This window comes from Chenopodium quinoa, unplaced genomic scaffold (genome assembly GCF_001683475.1).
Source record: "Chenopodium quinoa cultivar QQ74 unplaced genomic scaffold, ASM168347v1, whole genome shotgun sequence".
Classification (NCBI taxonomy): Eukaryota; Viridiplantae; Streptophyta; class Magnoliopsida; order Caryophyllales; family Amaranthaceae; genus Chenopodium; species Chenopodium quinoa.
In genome coordinates this window covers 3,975,767-3,992,583 of record NW_018744704.1, presented here as the reverse complement: position 1 = coordinate 3,992,583, position 16,817 = coordinate 3,975,767, and the positions used below count along the sequence as shown (strand labels likewise).

Genomic DNA, 16,817 nt, shown 5'->3' with positions numbered 1-16,817 from the left:
AAAAGAATGTCCTCTTTTTAAGGTACTACTCTTCAATTGTTTAATCTCATGAGGTTACGAGTACTATTAGTTTGCTTTATTACTAATTCAATTTGTATAAGATATTTGTTAGAATTTTAGACTTTCTAACTTATTAATAACTAGTAAATTTGTAAATATATAGTAGTATAAGAACTTGAAAAAAGGTCAATAATAGGTTAGGTTTAAAATAATGGCCGGATTAAAATCGGATCGTTTTAAAATCGGGTCGGGTTAATATCAGTTTGGTTTAAAACAGATCGGATTCAATCGGTTTATTTGTCGGGTCATTTTCGGATCGGGTTGAGTTCAATTCGGGTCAAATCGGTTCGGTTTGAGTTCAAGTCAGGTCATATCGGATTCGGGTTGAGTTCAAGTTGAGTCAAATCAGTGCAGGGTTAAGTTCAGATCGGGTTAAATTCGTATTCGAATTAAGTTTAGGTCGGTTACAAATCGGATTTGGGTCCTAAATTTCTCGGATCAAATCAGATCGGTTACAGTTTGAAACGGATGATTTTTTTTTCGGATCGGTTCGATTTTGACACCTCTAGGATTGAGTTCAGTTCGGTTACAAATCGGGTTTGAGTCTTGAATTTCTCAGATCAAATCGAATCGGTTACAGTTCAAAACGGATGGTTTTTTTCGGGTTGGTTCGGTTTTGACATCTCTAGTTGCGATTATTATGAAACGATTCAGTAGAACAACACTTGTTTCCTCCTTCTTTTTCCACTTTATTAAATTTATACCCTTTGTTTTATTTTAATGTACTTTATTGTAGGAAGGTGGGTTGAATGTAGTAAAATATTGTGTAATATCCTAAAGTCTTTAGTCCTTTCCTGTAAAGATTAAATACTTCAAGCCAATCGAATGGCTCGTTGCTCAGTCATCTATCTATCTATTATTCTATATTATATTATAGTAGCTAAGTAATCCCTAAAAATATTTCTAGATTACATGTGTCAACACCATAGAATTTTTTTTTCCAAAAACAAACAAACAAAATACTAGACCTCTTTCCTAGACAAAGCTCTAGTGGGTTCTAGCCTTGACACGACTTGAACATTGACCATTAAAAACATTAAGACATGAACATGAGTCACCAAACGACTTTTTCCTAACATGAAAAACTTGGTCTGATGTGGTTTGAATATCTATTTCTTCTTACTTCCTGCCGAACTGGTGGATGAGCTGATGTTTACTTTCCTCATCTTCTTCCTTGATCTAAAAGCATGGTTGCATTGACTGCATCTTTAAGGCCTGCGAGTTTCTTGATCGTTGTCTCCTCATGATCACTACGGGGTGCTTCGCCTTCTTGCTGGAAGCATTGTTATTATCTTTCTCTTCCTCTCTCCTACTAACCATTTTGTTGTCTTCTCATACACTTAAGCTTCAAAATTTTGAATTAGGCTAGATACATGGCACATCCTTTAATTTACCTCTTTACTCACGTAGGACTTTAGGAGGGTGGGGGTTCCTTGCCTCTTTGCCTTTCTATTCCTCTTGAAATTTGGGTTTGATTTAATCCTCTTCCATTGACCTTAGTGGCTTCTCCAATAAATTCTCATGGTCGGGGACTCTCACTTCTTGTGAGAATCGACTTGGAAGCCGGTACTTCCCTCAATTTGTAAATGCGGGATCACCTTCAATATATTAGATTTCTTGGTGAAGGTGTGAACCTTCAAAAATGAAAATGAGTGGTTTGAAAGAAAATGGAGATCTTCTACTTTCTTTAATGTGACGACATCCTCTGGTGCGAGCAACATACGCTTGGACGAATTTCATTGTTGACGTAAGGTAGATAGCTTCACCACTTTAATTCTTGCTTATTGTCAAGGGTCCCTTCGACGACAACGAGTCCTTTGAATTATCTATCTCCATGTGCACCTTGTTCATCTCTGGGTGGGCTTCTTGTTCACTACTATTTGTTGAAGAGAGGTCATTGTCTTCCTCCTTTTTGGTCTCCATGGCTACTTCTTAGTAGAGGAGGTTATTGGACAGGGTAATCCAATGGAAAAAGGGACGGGTCACATATTAAAGGGCTTTGACCCGCAAATTTTAAGCTGGACTTGCGTCTAGCTATCACTAGCTGGTCCCGCGCAACAAGAATGAACATTTACTAAAAAATAATGAACATTTAGTAGTTGAACATATTTGAAAAGTAACATTGAAACTGCAAATACATATCAAAAAATTGAGATGAATATTTCGTCAAATAACAATTAACACTTTTTTTTTTAATGAAAAATGAATTCCAAATCAAAAGAAAGAAATATCTAAAACTTAAAATTAACATTGTATTATATAAATATGAACACTTATAATATAAGTCTATGTAAAATAAAGAGACTATGAAACTGAAAAAAAAAAAACTAAATAAATAAAATTGTACGTCTAATACTTCTTCTGTTCTTTTTTACTTGACTTGTATTCCTTTTAGGGAAGTTTCTTTTTACTTGACCTGTTTCGGGCAAATATAACACCACACTTTTACTTATTTACCCTCATGACTATTTCAACTTAATAGAACACTATAACCTTACCCTCTTCCTCTCTCACTTCAATCAACCCCATAGTTCAGATTACCACCACCATCACATCCTCCCTCTTTCCTCCACTTTTTCCATGGCAGCCACCACAGCCACCACCTCACTTTTTTTTTTTGACACATCAATCACCGCCCTTATCTCTCCTCTTCACCCGACGATGACCTCGACCCTTCTCCCATCACACGCTCTCTTCACCGTCGCACCGTTTCCACCACCGTCGAAGTGCTCAAAGCCTACCATAGTCCAAAGTCGAGGCTAAGGTGGTCGAATTTGGCCACCAAATCCAGATCTAAAACAAATACAACCAAATTCAACCTTCATAGCCTCGGTTTTGGATCTCAATTTCTTAAATGTTGTTCCGGTGACGGTGGTTGGAGTATGGGTATGTACGATCTACAACCACAGCCACCACTCTTACTCTTCTTTTTTTTTTCTTGTCTTTATTTCGGTGGTTGAAATATGGGTATGTACGATCTACAACCACCACAACCAAATTTCGACTCTTGTGACGGTGGTGGTTATTTTCTCTCTCCTCTTGTTCCTCTATTTCAGTGGTGGTTTGCACTATGGTGAAGAAGGTTTTTTTTTTTAAAAAAAAAATGAAAGAAGGGGGTGGTGGTGGCCTAAACGGGAGCGGTGAAAGGGAGTGTTTGTGGTGAAGTGGTGGTTGTGTGCGGCGTAGGCGGCTGTGGTGGTGAGATGTAGTTAGAGGTGTCCACCGTGCGAGTCGTGCGAGCTGGGTTAGGGTTAGGTGGGTCGCGGGTTGGGGTTTCATGACACACGGCACGACACACGTAGGGTAGGGTGGGCCGGGTCGTGGGTTGGGTCGGAGAAGTTGGACACACCAGGGTTAGGTTCGTGGGTTAGACGAGTCGTGGGTGGGTCGAGCTGGGTTTGTGGGTTAGACGGATCGTGGGTGGGTCGAGCTGGGTTTGTGGGTTAGACGGGTCATGGGTGGGTCGAGCTAGGTTCGTGGGTTAGACGGGTCAAGGTGGGTTAGTGAGTTAGGGTGGGTCGAAGGGTGGGTTAGTGGGTTAGGGTCGGGTGGGTTTGTGGGTTAGGTGGGTTAGGGTCGGGTGGGTTAGTGGGTTAGGGTCGGGTGGGTTTGTGGGTTAGGTGGGTTAGGGTCGGGTGGGTTTGTGGGTTAGGGTCGGGTGGGTTCGTGGGTTAGGGTCGGGTGGGTTGTGTGGTGTTTTAATTTTTACAAAATTAACAATTTGATGGCTTGCTCTTAATTAAGATGCCTACGTATCCTTATATTATAAAATAAGGAATCAAAGCCAGCGTAGTTCTTATATTGTACTTCTTTTGAAATTTGGGGGGGGGGGCTTGGACCTATCTTTAGAAAACTAAAATTTAATTTTGCAATTAAATTGTAATTTTCGAAAAATAAGTTGCCTACGTATCCCGAAAGAATCAAAGCCCACGTAGTTCTTAGCGTACCTGATTTAGACTTTTCTAGCCACCCATGTTTGTTGCATCATCATCCCCGGAAGCTGCATCATCCGTTGACGACTCCAATATCATCACAGGATCATCTTCATCGTCTTCGTCTTCCTTTAAACCTTGAGTTCTTCTTTCAGCTTGATCCCAATCTTTCTTACAAACACAAATTTGAATGCTTTCCGGAGTTAAGCGAGATCTTTTTTCATCTAACACTCTTCTACCTGCACTAAAAGCAGACTCGGAAGCAACAGATGAAGCGGGAACTGCAAGTATATCTTTTGCAATTCTCGCCAATATAGGAAAACTTTTTTTATGTTCTTGCCACCATTTTATAATTTGAAAGTTGTTGTTGGTCTCATGTTGATATGACAAATAATCATTAATAGCAAGTGTTGAAGAAGATGATGATGAGAATGATGTAGATGCTTTGTGTTTTTTTTTCATAACTTTATCAAGAAAACCAAATCTAGAATCGGAAGTGCTAGTAGTAGTTGGTGTTGCCAAATCAAAACCATAAATAGATGCATAATGATCATAAAGGTCTCCCAAAACAGATTTGCATTTGTTAATATATTCACTAACATCATAATCGATACTTAAACTTGTATAATAAAATTCTAAAAGATTTTCCAAACCTTCAGCTTTGACACCGGGGTCAAGAATAGCAGCAATTCCATAAATGATTGGAAATTCACTAAAATAAGTATGCCACTTACGTTTCATGCTATCAAGAACGGGACGAAGTCCATCAATCTTCATATGCTCTTCGATGGTGTGAACAACTTTAACACACTCAATTATGACTAAATGAACGTTAGGCTCATAAATATAAGAGAAAATATGAGTTGCACTATCAAAAGCATTTAAAACATCACGAACAAAAGAAGCATTAGTCCAATGACTTTCGGTTATTAACTCAGTAGGATCAACACGAGTCTCATTGTAAAGTTGGGTCAAAATATCACGATACTTTATAGCATCACTCAACAACTTGAAAGTAGAATTCCAACGGGTAGGGGTATCAATAGACCATTGTCTTTTCTTAAGACCTCTCTCTTTACACATAGCTATATACTTTCTTCTAACTGACTGAGTAATCCTAATCCATTTTATAACTGTTCTAATTGGGTTTAGCAATGGTTGCAACTCAGCGAGACCCTCTTGAACAGACAAATTCAAAATATGAGCACAACATCTAACATGCAAGAGACTACCACCCAACAACAAATTCAACTCGGAGTCATTTTTCAAATAGTCAATACACTTTGTGTTTGCAGTTGCATTATCAAGAGACAAAGAAAAAACTTTATTATTCAAGTGAAATTCTTTTAAACAATCCAAAATACGAACTTTGATGTTAAAACCGGTATGCCTTTCTTCCATAGCTTGAAAACATAGTATACGTTTTTGAATAAACCAATCATCATCCACCCAATGAGCAGTAATGCAAAGAAAAGGTTCGCCAAAACTAGAAGTCCATGTATCACTTGTAAAACTAACACGACCATCAAAAGTACGAAATAATTCAATCAAACCACTCCTATACTTATAATAAGAAGTTTGTGTATAACGTCTTAGGGTATTTCGGGGGACACGAGTAAATGCAGGTTGTAATGCAACTTTATTAAAATGCTCAACGTTTGCATTTTCACCGTAACTAAAAGGGTATTCATTAGCAATAACTAAAGTACTCATTTCATCAATCATTCTATCTTTATTATAAATGAAAGGTGTACCTCCGCCGGGTTGGTTCATGTATCCACCCAATTGTGTTTGGACGCCACCCCCCGAAGGACGGGGGCCATTTTCGAACAAGTCGTGTTTATTTTGCAAATGCCGACTCAAGGTTCCGGTTCCATCTCCCGTTTTCCAATTATATGACTTGACATTTGCACCTAGCGCCTTGCAAACTAGGCATGTACACGTGAACCTCTTTGGTTGACCAGGTTGCCATCCCGGGGGTGTGACCTCAACTCGTTCAAAATGTTTCCACACCCAAGAAAAATGTGCTCGACCTCTACTTTCACCGCCACCACCTTTCATAAATCAAATTATTAAAATTAATTTTTAAATGCTATTCATGAAAATAAGCTTTTAAATTTTAAATATTTTAATTATACTTATTTAAACGCATTTTTCATGGTAATTAACTAATTGTAAATCATAGAAAATTGGAAACTAAACTAACTTTATAATCATTAATAATAGTTTTTTTAAATATTCATAACAATAAAAATTTAATTAGAAATTACCTTGAGATGAAGGTTGAGATGTTGGTTGCGATGGAGGTGGCATAGTTGAACTTGATGATTGGTGGGACTCGTGGGAGAAATGTTGTGGTGGAGACGTTTGAATATTTTGCCTATCTCCTAAACCATAATCTCCATATTCATTGACAAATTGGTTTAAATTTTCCGTATTAATTTCATACGAAAAATTTGCACCACCACTCCTTTGGCTACCACTTCGACCACCACTTTGACTCCTTCCCATTCCTCCTCTTGAGCTCATTTTTTTTTGTATGATTACTAATTATAATATGGAGAAGAACTTTTTTTTTTTAGAATCTTAAGAATACTAATAATAATATTAAGGAGATTTTTTTTAACAAAAATATAACTCTATATAACACTTGAGAATTTGAGAACAATAAGAATTTTTAAGTAAGAGAGAAAGAAAGCTTGAATTTGTGTGGAAATTTGAGTGAAATGGAATTGGTATTTATAGGAAAAATAGAATGGATGATCATACACTTAAAAAACTAGCCGTTAGATACAAAAAACTAGCCGTTAGATACAAAAAACTAGCCGTTTTTTTTTAAAAATGGATGTTAGGCCGTGCGGGTCGTGCGAATTGTGCGGGCTGTGCGGGTTGTGCGGGCCGTGCGGGTTGTGCCGGCCGTGCGGGTTGGGTGGGTCATGCGTGCGGGTTGGGTGGGTCATGCGTGCGGGTTAGGTGGGTTGGCTCGTGCGGGTTGGGTGGGTCATTCGTGCGGGTGGGCCGTGCGGGCTGGGTTGTGCCAGGTGGGTCGGGTTAGGTGGGTTCACGGGCTAGGTGTGTCGAATTAAATGAGTCAAAACGGGTTGTGCGATTTGGGTCGAATCAAACGGGTTAAACTGAGCTGGGTTGAAATGGGTTGTGTCGAAAATTTTGGACCCACGACACAACCCGGATTAAATCCGAGCTGTGCCGGGCTGTGCCGGATTGAAACCGGTCGGACCCACGTGACCCACCAGCCGTGCGAGTTAGGGTGGGCTGGGTCCAACCCGGCCCACTGGCCACCTCTAGATGTAGTACTCTATAATTGTACTGCTTTATGTGTGGGTGGAGGGGAAGGGTAGGAATGGAGGGGTAATTTGGTCTTTCACTTTTTTTTTTTTTTTCCTATTCTGCCTTAAAACTTGTGCCTATTTGCAATAGGTCAAGTAATAAAAAACAAAGGAAGTATTACATAATTAAACATTTCAGTTGTAAATAAAAAAAAAGCACATAATGTTGTTGCTTATTCATTAACATTTTTTGTAAGCTTGAAGTGAATTACCTTTGTTCAATTCTCTTGAATAGATATCTTGCAATACGCTAAACTATATGATTTAATACCAATTAAATAAATCAAAAATATATTTTTTAATAATGAACAAAATGCTAATGTCTAATATTACTAATGCTAATGTTAATTGAACATCCTTTATTATAAAAACAAACCTTTTATATAACTGAACAAACGCAAAAATTTGTATTAATTAAAAAAGAAAATGAATGTTTATTTTATAAGAATGAACATTATACTGCATGAAAATGAACATTTATTTAATCAGAATGAACATCATATTACTGCATGAAAATAAACATTTGATTATTAAGTATAAAATTGTAAAATATGTTCAGTTGAAAAATGTTCATTTTTATTATAGTAAATGTTCATTTCTCAGACCAGTCAAAGTTGGTTGGTCTCGAGTTCTCGAGTCCAGCTATTAGCTGCTGGTCTTGACCCTTTTACTTTAAAATGGACAGGGTTATTATTGGGTTTTATGTTAAAGGGTCATTGTAGGGTTTTTATTGACAGCCCACTAACTTTAATTGATTGGATAACAACTATTATAGGGTCAATCGATCAACATTAAATTTACTTGGTCATTTCATTCCCGTCTCTCCTCTACGTATCCCACACCAATTTTGTTGCTCTGAATTTTTTTTTTCTCTCTCTCTCAGAATTGCTGCTCTGAATCTAGTTCTCTACTAAAGTTCAAACAAAATTGTAAACCTGATACTATTAAATTTATAAATAAACATCTATTTTGAATTTAATTTATTTTTCTATAAATTTTTTTATTGGGCAAGTTCATTGAAGAATTGCTTTTTTTTTTTCTCGTGTAAATGTTTTTATTTGGCAAGTTCATTGAAGAATTTTTGTTCTTTATATATATATATATATATATATATATATATATATATACATACTCCCTCTGTCCCAGTTCTTGCCGATGCACATATTTGACCGTCGATATCTTTTATTGTATATTTACAAAAGCTATAAAAAAGTTAATATTAAGAAACTATACATTGAAATAGACCCAAGAACATCTTATAGATTACATTGACTTTCATATAGCGGAAAAAAATAGGCAAAGTGAGATGTGTGAATAGTGCAAAAAGTCAAAACGTTGCGAGTAATTTGGGACGGAGGGAGTATAATTTTTCTGTAAATGTTTTTACTGGGCAAGTTCATCGATCAAAGAATTGCTGTTTTTTTTGTTACTCTGTTGAAAATTTTCTAGTAAAGATATTTTACTAATGGAGGCATGGAGCCCAATAATTACCCTTTTCTAGTTAGTCCCCGACCCTGACCCTGACCCGCATAGCCCTAGCCCTGACCCTGTCTACTGATAATTTAAAGTGACCCTCAACTGACCCGCCCCATTATTGACCCGCACCGACCCGCCCAATAACCAGGCCTACTTCTTGGGGTCTGGAATCAAGTGATTGGCTTCCTATAAGACCTTAAACTTTAAACATGACCCGTGCCTAAGTCAATATATTTACCTCATGAATGCACATAAACATGACTCGTGCCTAAGTCAATATCAACATCCTTAAGTGCTCCAAATAGACCTGTTTGTTAGGTAGGGTAGCCCAAAGATAATAGGTTCTAGGCCAGGATTAAGGGACCCTTAATGGGCAGGAATAGAGCCTTTATTGGGTAAGGTCAAAATGTTTGCTCCATTTAATAGATAAAGAAAATAAATAATGTAATATATGGATATTTTCATATCATATTATATACTTAGTTATGGTGTTGTCCTATATTCATTTTAATTAATAGTTTATTGGTCCGCCCATTATCGACTCACAACCCGTATTGGTCCGACATGTTAGTAGCATATAAAATGTGATCCTCCTTGACTCGCCTCGACTTACACCGACCCAGACTCAACTTGCCCAAACCCAGATTTAGCTTCAAGTAAACATATTTTCAAATTTGCTATCTCTATTTTGAGCCATTTCTCTGTTTTTCGGTTCAATTGATCTTGCTTCCTTTAAGTGAAAAAAAATATCTTTCCATGATTCTCACATCCGAAAACAACACATATATAAAAAAAATGGCCCAAAACATATTAAATGAATGTGGAAAATAAATGAATAAAAAAAACTGGATTAAAACTTGATTATTCATAATTCTAGCCTCACAAACTTTTTTTATTTAAACTCTAACCTCAATCTAAAAAGATGAGAGATAATAAGTTTATGAGGAAGAGGAGGATAGAGAATCAAATTAGTTTTGTAATTAAAATTTGTTAAACAATTAATTGTAAATTTGGATCTTTGTATGTAATTCCACCATTATTAGATGGTATATGATTTCAGATGAATATTGGGAAAAAGTGGGCATTTGGGGGGTTTTTAATCAATTAAGTGTTTGTACAATGTAGCTTGAAACATAAATTATCACATATATTGTTGTTCAACAAAATTTATCAAATCTTTAATCATCCACCAATTTCACTAAACAAGTACTCCGTAATAAAACTTAACCAAAAAAACCTCCAAACAGATTACCATTAACTCTCTCTCATTTTTTTTATTTTTTTATTTTATTTTATTTTATTTTTTTTTTTTTTTTTGTGACGGGAAGCAAGAGCTTTATTCAATCAAACAATGAGGCTCTGATCAGCCACAACAAAATCAGTTACATCACATGGATAATCTTCCATCCAAACTCTAAGCTTAACAAAAGAACTACATAATTTGGCAAGGCCATGAGCTACACGGTTACCACTTCTCTTCACGAAAGAAAAAGAACAAGACTGGCATGATTGAGCAAGCTGTAAAATATCGTTCACTATCGTCCCAAAGGCAGTACGAGGAACTAACCCTTTCACAAGGTGATTATGTAGCTTCAAACAATCTGTTTCTAAACAAACGTTTCGGAAGCCAGATTCAATTGTGATGTTTAGAGTATGTCTCATAGCAAGCGCTTCCGCTACATCAACCTGAAAGCTGCCATCAACTTTGAGACAAGTTGAAGCCACCACATCACCCACAACATCTCGCATCACTCCACCAAGACCCACCCCACTAGGAGAAAAAAAGAGCAGCATCAGTGTTTACCTTGATAATTCCCTCCAAGGGAGGCTTCCAGCACGAGTCAAGAGTTGGAGGAGGGGGGTTAATGTTACTGATTTCCTTCGCCTGCTCGAATTCCCCAATAATACTAACAACAGTATGAATGATTTCAGTCCTCTCTTTCCTCTTTCCTTCAAAAGTCCACTTATTGCGTCGCAACCAAACTCCCCACGCAATACTCCAGAATAAATTCCACCAGTCAGCATCCTTGTAAGTCTTTCGAACTGAGCAACACCAATCTCTGAAAGTTTCCCCAACAAAACTTTCCCCATCTAACCGCAAAGGTGACGTGTACTAGATTAAGTTAGCATCCCCACACTTCACAATCATATGCAAAGTACACTCATTCACCTCTCCACACATAGAACATAATTGATCAACATTCATACCTCTTCGAGCTAAATTACTCCGAGCAACAACATCTCTAATTGCACGCTAAGCAAACATATTAATTTTCAGAAGTAGCTCAGCACGCCAAATAATCTTCCAATCAAAAGGGCAGCCACCAGTAGATGTAGAAGCCACATCTCGCATTTGCTCATCTGTTATCATATTATACGCGCTCCTCACCGAGTAATTTCCATCTTTTGTGAAATGCCAAGTCCAAGAATCCTTGCAGTCAAATAAAGGAATAGGAATATTCTAAATTTTGCTCACCTCAGCTTGGGAAAAGATAGCATTCAAGGCATTAACATCCCAACTCCTATTGTTCCATAATTGACGCACATAATTAAACCCAAGAGCATTGTCACTTTGGCTCGTCACAACTGTAAACCAGACAGATTTGGAACCCAAGGGTCCCTTCTAATGTGAATAGATGTCCTATCTCTAATATTTTTTCCCAGCACCCTTCAAAAGAACATCCCCAGCTCCTAATATTGACCTCCAAGTGTAGCTTGCATTCGGACTAATTTTTGCCTCCAAAAAATTCGAGTGCGGGAAATATTTTCCTTTGAGGACCTTAGCGATAAGGGAGTCCTCATTTGAAAGAATAAGCCAAGCTTGCTATGCTAGAAGAGCTCTATTGAAATTTTTCATATTTCGGAAGCCTAGACCCCCTTGATTCTTTGAAGTGTACAATTTATCCCAAGAAACCCAACAAATTTTCCTCTCTTCTCCTTTTTGACCCCTAAAAAATTGTCGACATAATTTCTTAACCACATTTAGAATACTATCCGGAATTGCAAAGCATTGCATGGCATAGGTCGGGATTGCTTGTGCAATTGATTTAATCAAGACTTCCTTCCCCACTTGAGATAAAAACTTCTCCTTCCACCCTTTTAGTTTCTTCCAAATTCGATCATGAATATTCTAAAAAACCTATTTCTTGGAGCTACCAATATAAGTCAATAAGCCAAGATATTTGTCATGTCCTTCAACAAGCTTAAAAGATAACTTCATCTGAAGCATGTTCATCCGTTCTTGATCAATGTTTCGGCTAAAAGACACCTTCGATTTATCCATATTCAGTTTCTGACCCGAAGCCACTTCATAAGTAGAAAGGATCCCAAGCATGTTCTCAACTTCCTCCTCCGTAGCCTTCACAAAAAGTAGGCTATCATCTGCAAAAAATAAATGAGAGATTACCATTAACTTTGATTACGTAAAAACAATCACAAATGATGATTAAAATGAAAATGACCCGATTAAAATTACATCGACAAAACAATAAAATGATAAGAACATGACAATTTCCATTTTAATGAAACTAAAATAATAATAAAAAATAAATAATTAAAAAAAAAAAAAAAACCATTAAAATCATATGAGGACTTCGAAACTCAGAAACATATTTTATCAAATTTCATGGACAGCCTAAAAACTCAAATGTCGCACAAGTACACCAGCAAACAGAGAGACACCACAGAAATCATAAAGAAAGCGGCAATGCTTGACTTGACAACAAATACGAAACCATGGAAAGGGAACCATTTGCCGGAGACATTCGGCGGGAGATAGTGAGGGAGGTGAGCACGGAGCTTAAGAACAAAACGACGGAGCTTGAGATGGTGAACAAGAAAGACAACAATGAAGACATAATCGACCGCGTAAAATGCGATATTAGCAGAGAAAGAGTTCCAGTAGGAACCGCAAATGCAGGTGAGATGGGTGTGATTGTGGGCGGAATGAATTCGGAGGATGATGACGAGGTAACTGATTTGGGAAATTGTTGGGTTGAAGATGGTAATCAAACTTATGAATGCTAGGGAAAATAGGGTTCGGAAAGTGTTGTGATTTGTTAGGTTGATTATGTTAGCCATGTTTTTCTCAACTCTCTGTTTTTCAAACATTTAATTTACAAAATTGGTTTTGACTACTTTGTTCTGTTTCAAACATTTAATTTACAAAATTGGTTTTGATATGCCTTCGGATTATACTGAGTTTAATGGGAATTGAAGAGTATAATTTTTTTTTTTTTTTTTTTTTGTTTTTTTTATAGAAAGCAGAAGCAAATTTATTAACTCAGGCTTAAAATATCCTGCAATACCGCATCAGCCGCACACTCAGGCACCTCCTCCATCCACACCCTCATAACATCATACATTATACTAGCTTTTGCAAGCCTATGAGCCACCCCATTCCCCATTCTTCCCACCTGAGATACATAAAAAAAGACACAAGAATCTGCAAGGTAAAGAATGTCCTTGACAATTAAGCCAAAACTCGTACACTGAGTTTTCCTGTGCTTTACATGCTGGAGCAGTTTCAGATTATCCGTTTCAAGAATTACCTTACGGAAGCCAGCCTCAAGGGATATTGAAAGAGAATGCCTGGCAGCTAACGCCTCACCAATATCAACATCGTACTCTTCCCGCGATCTCCAGCAAGTCGATAAAAGAACATCTCCAACGTGATCTCTAACCACACACCCCAGACCCGTGGAAGCGTCCCTGAAGCAAGCCACATCTGAATTAATTTTGCACACCCCCAGAGGAGGGGCTTCCCAAGTCTGAGCAGCCCAGTGATTCGAGCTCAGGGGTGTTAAGCTAATCTCATTTGCCTTCTCAAACTCTCCCACCAGATTTACTGCTTGTTGGATCACCACTTCAGTCAGGATACACTTACTCTCAAAGCACCAATGAAAAGTCTAAATGGCTAATACAAGGGAGGGTGAATTGTATTTGAGGTGAAGTCTAAAAACTTTTTGCGGAATTTAACTAAATAGAACAATGACGAGAGAAGATATAGGCTTTTCCAAATTTCCACTATGTAATCAAACTCTTTACAAGTGAAGATTCAAACCCTTTAACAAGTTCTACAAATTAGGAACTTGTTCCCAACTCTCACAGAAGACTTCAACTTCGAAGCTTCCTTAACCTCACCTTTACAAAAACTCACAATCCCAAACCCCAAAATACTTGATTACAATTTGTAATTACAAATACCTATTACACTCAAGAATATATAAAGGACAAGAACTCTCTTTATATTATTAGATTACTACTGGAATTTTAATGCTCAAGAGTTGTGTGTTGCAATGTATATGTACGTGGTTTATATAGGGAGATTTATTCCTTAACCTCCACGTACCTCAACCATTTGCCAGTCAACACCCACTAACTAATAGTGGAGAATGTGACTATAATCAAGGTAGTGGAGATTTCTTAAATCTCTCCCTTAACCCACGTAGCATTCAACATGCTTAAAAATAGTTACTGGAAAAACAATTTTGTTGAGATACTCATGCAACCAGAAAACAATATTTGACTAGATCAAATATTCTGTTTTAAAAGAATTTAAAGAAAAGATTTTATTTTGAAAAGATAATTTATAATTTATTTAAGAAAAAATTGTGACAAAGGTCCTTTTAAAGTGACTCTCTTATCACAAAGGTCCTTATAAAAAAAAGGTGGCACTTATAAGTGAGTTTGGTTGTGCAGAGGGGCCTTTGACCCAATTCCGGCCAAATTCCGGCATTGACTTTTGAATTCAGGCCAAAAAAAATCATGTGCGTTGCACGTGACTTCTTTTTAAATTTTTTTTTTCTCCTTTCCTTCTTCTTCCTCGAAGCAAGCCCTGTTCTTCTACTACTTACCAAATTTTCACCTTTGTTCCATTCCTGTTCATTCACCACAGTTAATTGGTGACAGGAAGCAAGCAACCATTAATGGCGAAGTGCAATTGAGGTGGAGATTAAACAATTCTGCTGTTGTCTGCGGTAAGTCTCTTTCAAAGGTTTTTGATCTTGCAATTTTTTTTAACGAAAATAGCTAATTTTTTCTGTAAAAATAGTGAAGAACAACCCAGGACGCAAAAGCAAGTCAAAAGGGAAAAGCAAGGCCAGCATCTTTTCATTCAAGCGCATAACTACAATTAAGAATAAAGAAAGATAAATTTCAATTTGAAAAATTAAACTTGAATTGGCAGTGGGTTTGTCACCTTACCTTGTTCAACTTGCGTTCAATTGCTTCAATTTGCCTTCAATTGCAATTTCTGGGTTAAAATTGCAACCACGCTCGCAATTTAGGGTTCAAAAAAGGGAAAATGCTTGAAAAAGGGGAAAACGAGGAAGAAGAAGGAAAGGAGAAAAAAGAAAAAAGAAAAAAAATTTAAAAAGAAGTCACGTGCAACGGCATGTGATTTTTTTTGGCCTGAATTCAAAAGTCAATGCCGGAATTTGGCCGGAATTGGGTCAAAGGCCCCTCTGCACAACCAAACTCACTTATAAGACCTTTAGTGCCACCTTTTTTTTATAAGGACCTTTGTGACAAGAGAGTCACTTTAAAAGGACCTTTGTCACAATTTTTCCTTAATTTAATTATTTAAAAACAACTAAGATAATTTATTAAGAATAATTATCTTTATTCGAAAACAGTAAACTAGATAAAACATTTATAAATCATCTTTTCCTCAAATAAAAAATTATCTTTTAAAACTAATTTTTATTCCAGTAGTCTTTAACATAAGTCATTGAGTTCCTTTCCAAACTTATATTATTGAGTGCTTACAATTAAAAACTAGAACGTGAGATTTGCATGAGGCTTTTTAGAGAATGCTACTTCGCATCCCTTGAATCAAGTTCCTACTCCGGAACGAACTTTGCTTGAACCCTTTAATCACCAAAGACTTAAAACGCTCATTAGTCAAGTTTGTCAGTTTGTCCATCAAAACCAAAAGGGTCAACAAATTCCCCCTTTTTGATGATGACAAACACTGACAAACTTTGGTAAATAAAAAAAATTTTCAAGCATGCAACATATGAAAACAATAGAACATAGAAAACATAGAAATAAAAACAGACAGACTACTTAAAGAATTTGTTTAATAACTAAGCAAAATAACTAATAACTAAAGACTTAATTTAAAGACTAAACTGTGCAAAATAAATTTATTAAAGACTGAACTTAGCACAATATTTATACCTTCGATGTGTGAGTGTCTTGGTAACACCTTATCCGCCATGAAGTTTGTCTTTTCCCCCTTTTGGCATTATCAAAAGAGTAGAATAACATTTTTCTATACTCCCACTAGACTACGTAGGGAATTAGTGAGCTCAAATAATGCAAGGCAAAAATAAGTTAGGTATTAAATTATCAACAGACACACACAATCATATGAAAAATACGAGCCAAGTTCCGATTAAGGGAAATAAGAAGCAAAGAGAATGTAACAAAAGTCATAAGCTTACAAACCGAAGTTCAGAGAAAACAAACAAAACCAAAAGAAAATAAAAAATGACAAGTTTGAAACTGCAATTATGGTGAATAGGTAGATTCATCAGCTGGGGTTATGGGGTCATTAGAAGCTTCCTCTACTTCCTCAAAAGCCACCCTGTTGATCGTCTCCAAGATCTCCTGAGTGCTCTGCATGATGTTCTTTTCAGCAGCATCAACCCTTTTTTCCATCCCAGTAATACTAGTTGCCTGAGTGTCAGCCACAGCCTGCACTTGGCGTTGAAGAGTAGTCATCTGCTTCGCCATTTCCTCCAGCAATGTGCTCACCATCTTTGTCAGCTTCTCCATATCTGCTTTCACCTGTAGAATATCAAAAATAGAAGCATTTGTTCCAGAGAAGGCAGCAAAGCCTGTAGGATGTGATGGAGGAAAAGCTGGGGAAGGAGAAGGAGAAGTCTGTTTTGGAGGTGAAACAGGAATGGAATAAGGTTCAGCTTGTTTTGGAGGGGAATCATGAATAGAAGAAGGCTCAAAAGAAAAAGGGACTTGAGTAGGAGTAAAGTCAAGA

The 16,817-nt window shown here is 37.0% G+C and overlaps 1 protein-coding gene across 1 annotated transcript; it reads right to left on the bottom strand.

The window, feature by feature from the left end:
- Window positions 1–13,092: 13,092 nt before the first annotated feature.
- Window positions 13,093–16,037, bottom strand: LOC110702992. Its single transcript, XM_021880751.1, has 2 exons — window positions 15,998–16,037; window positions 13,093–13,679 (listed from the first exon to the last, which is right to left on the bottom strand). Exons 1-2 carry the CDS (start codon window positions 16,035–16,037, stop codon window positions 13,093–13,095), a joined length of 627 nt encoding a protein of 208 aa, XP_021736443.1.
- Window positions 16,038–16,817: the final 780 nt, after the last annotated feature.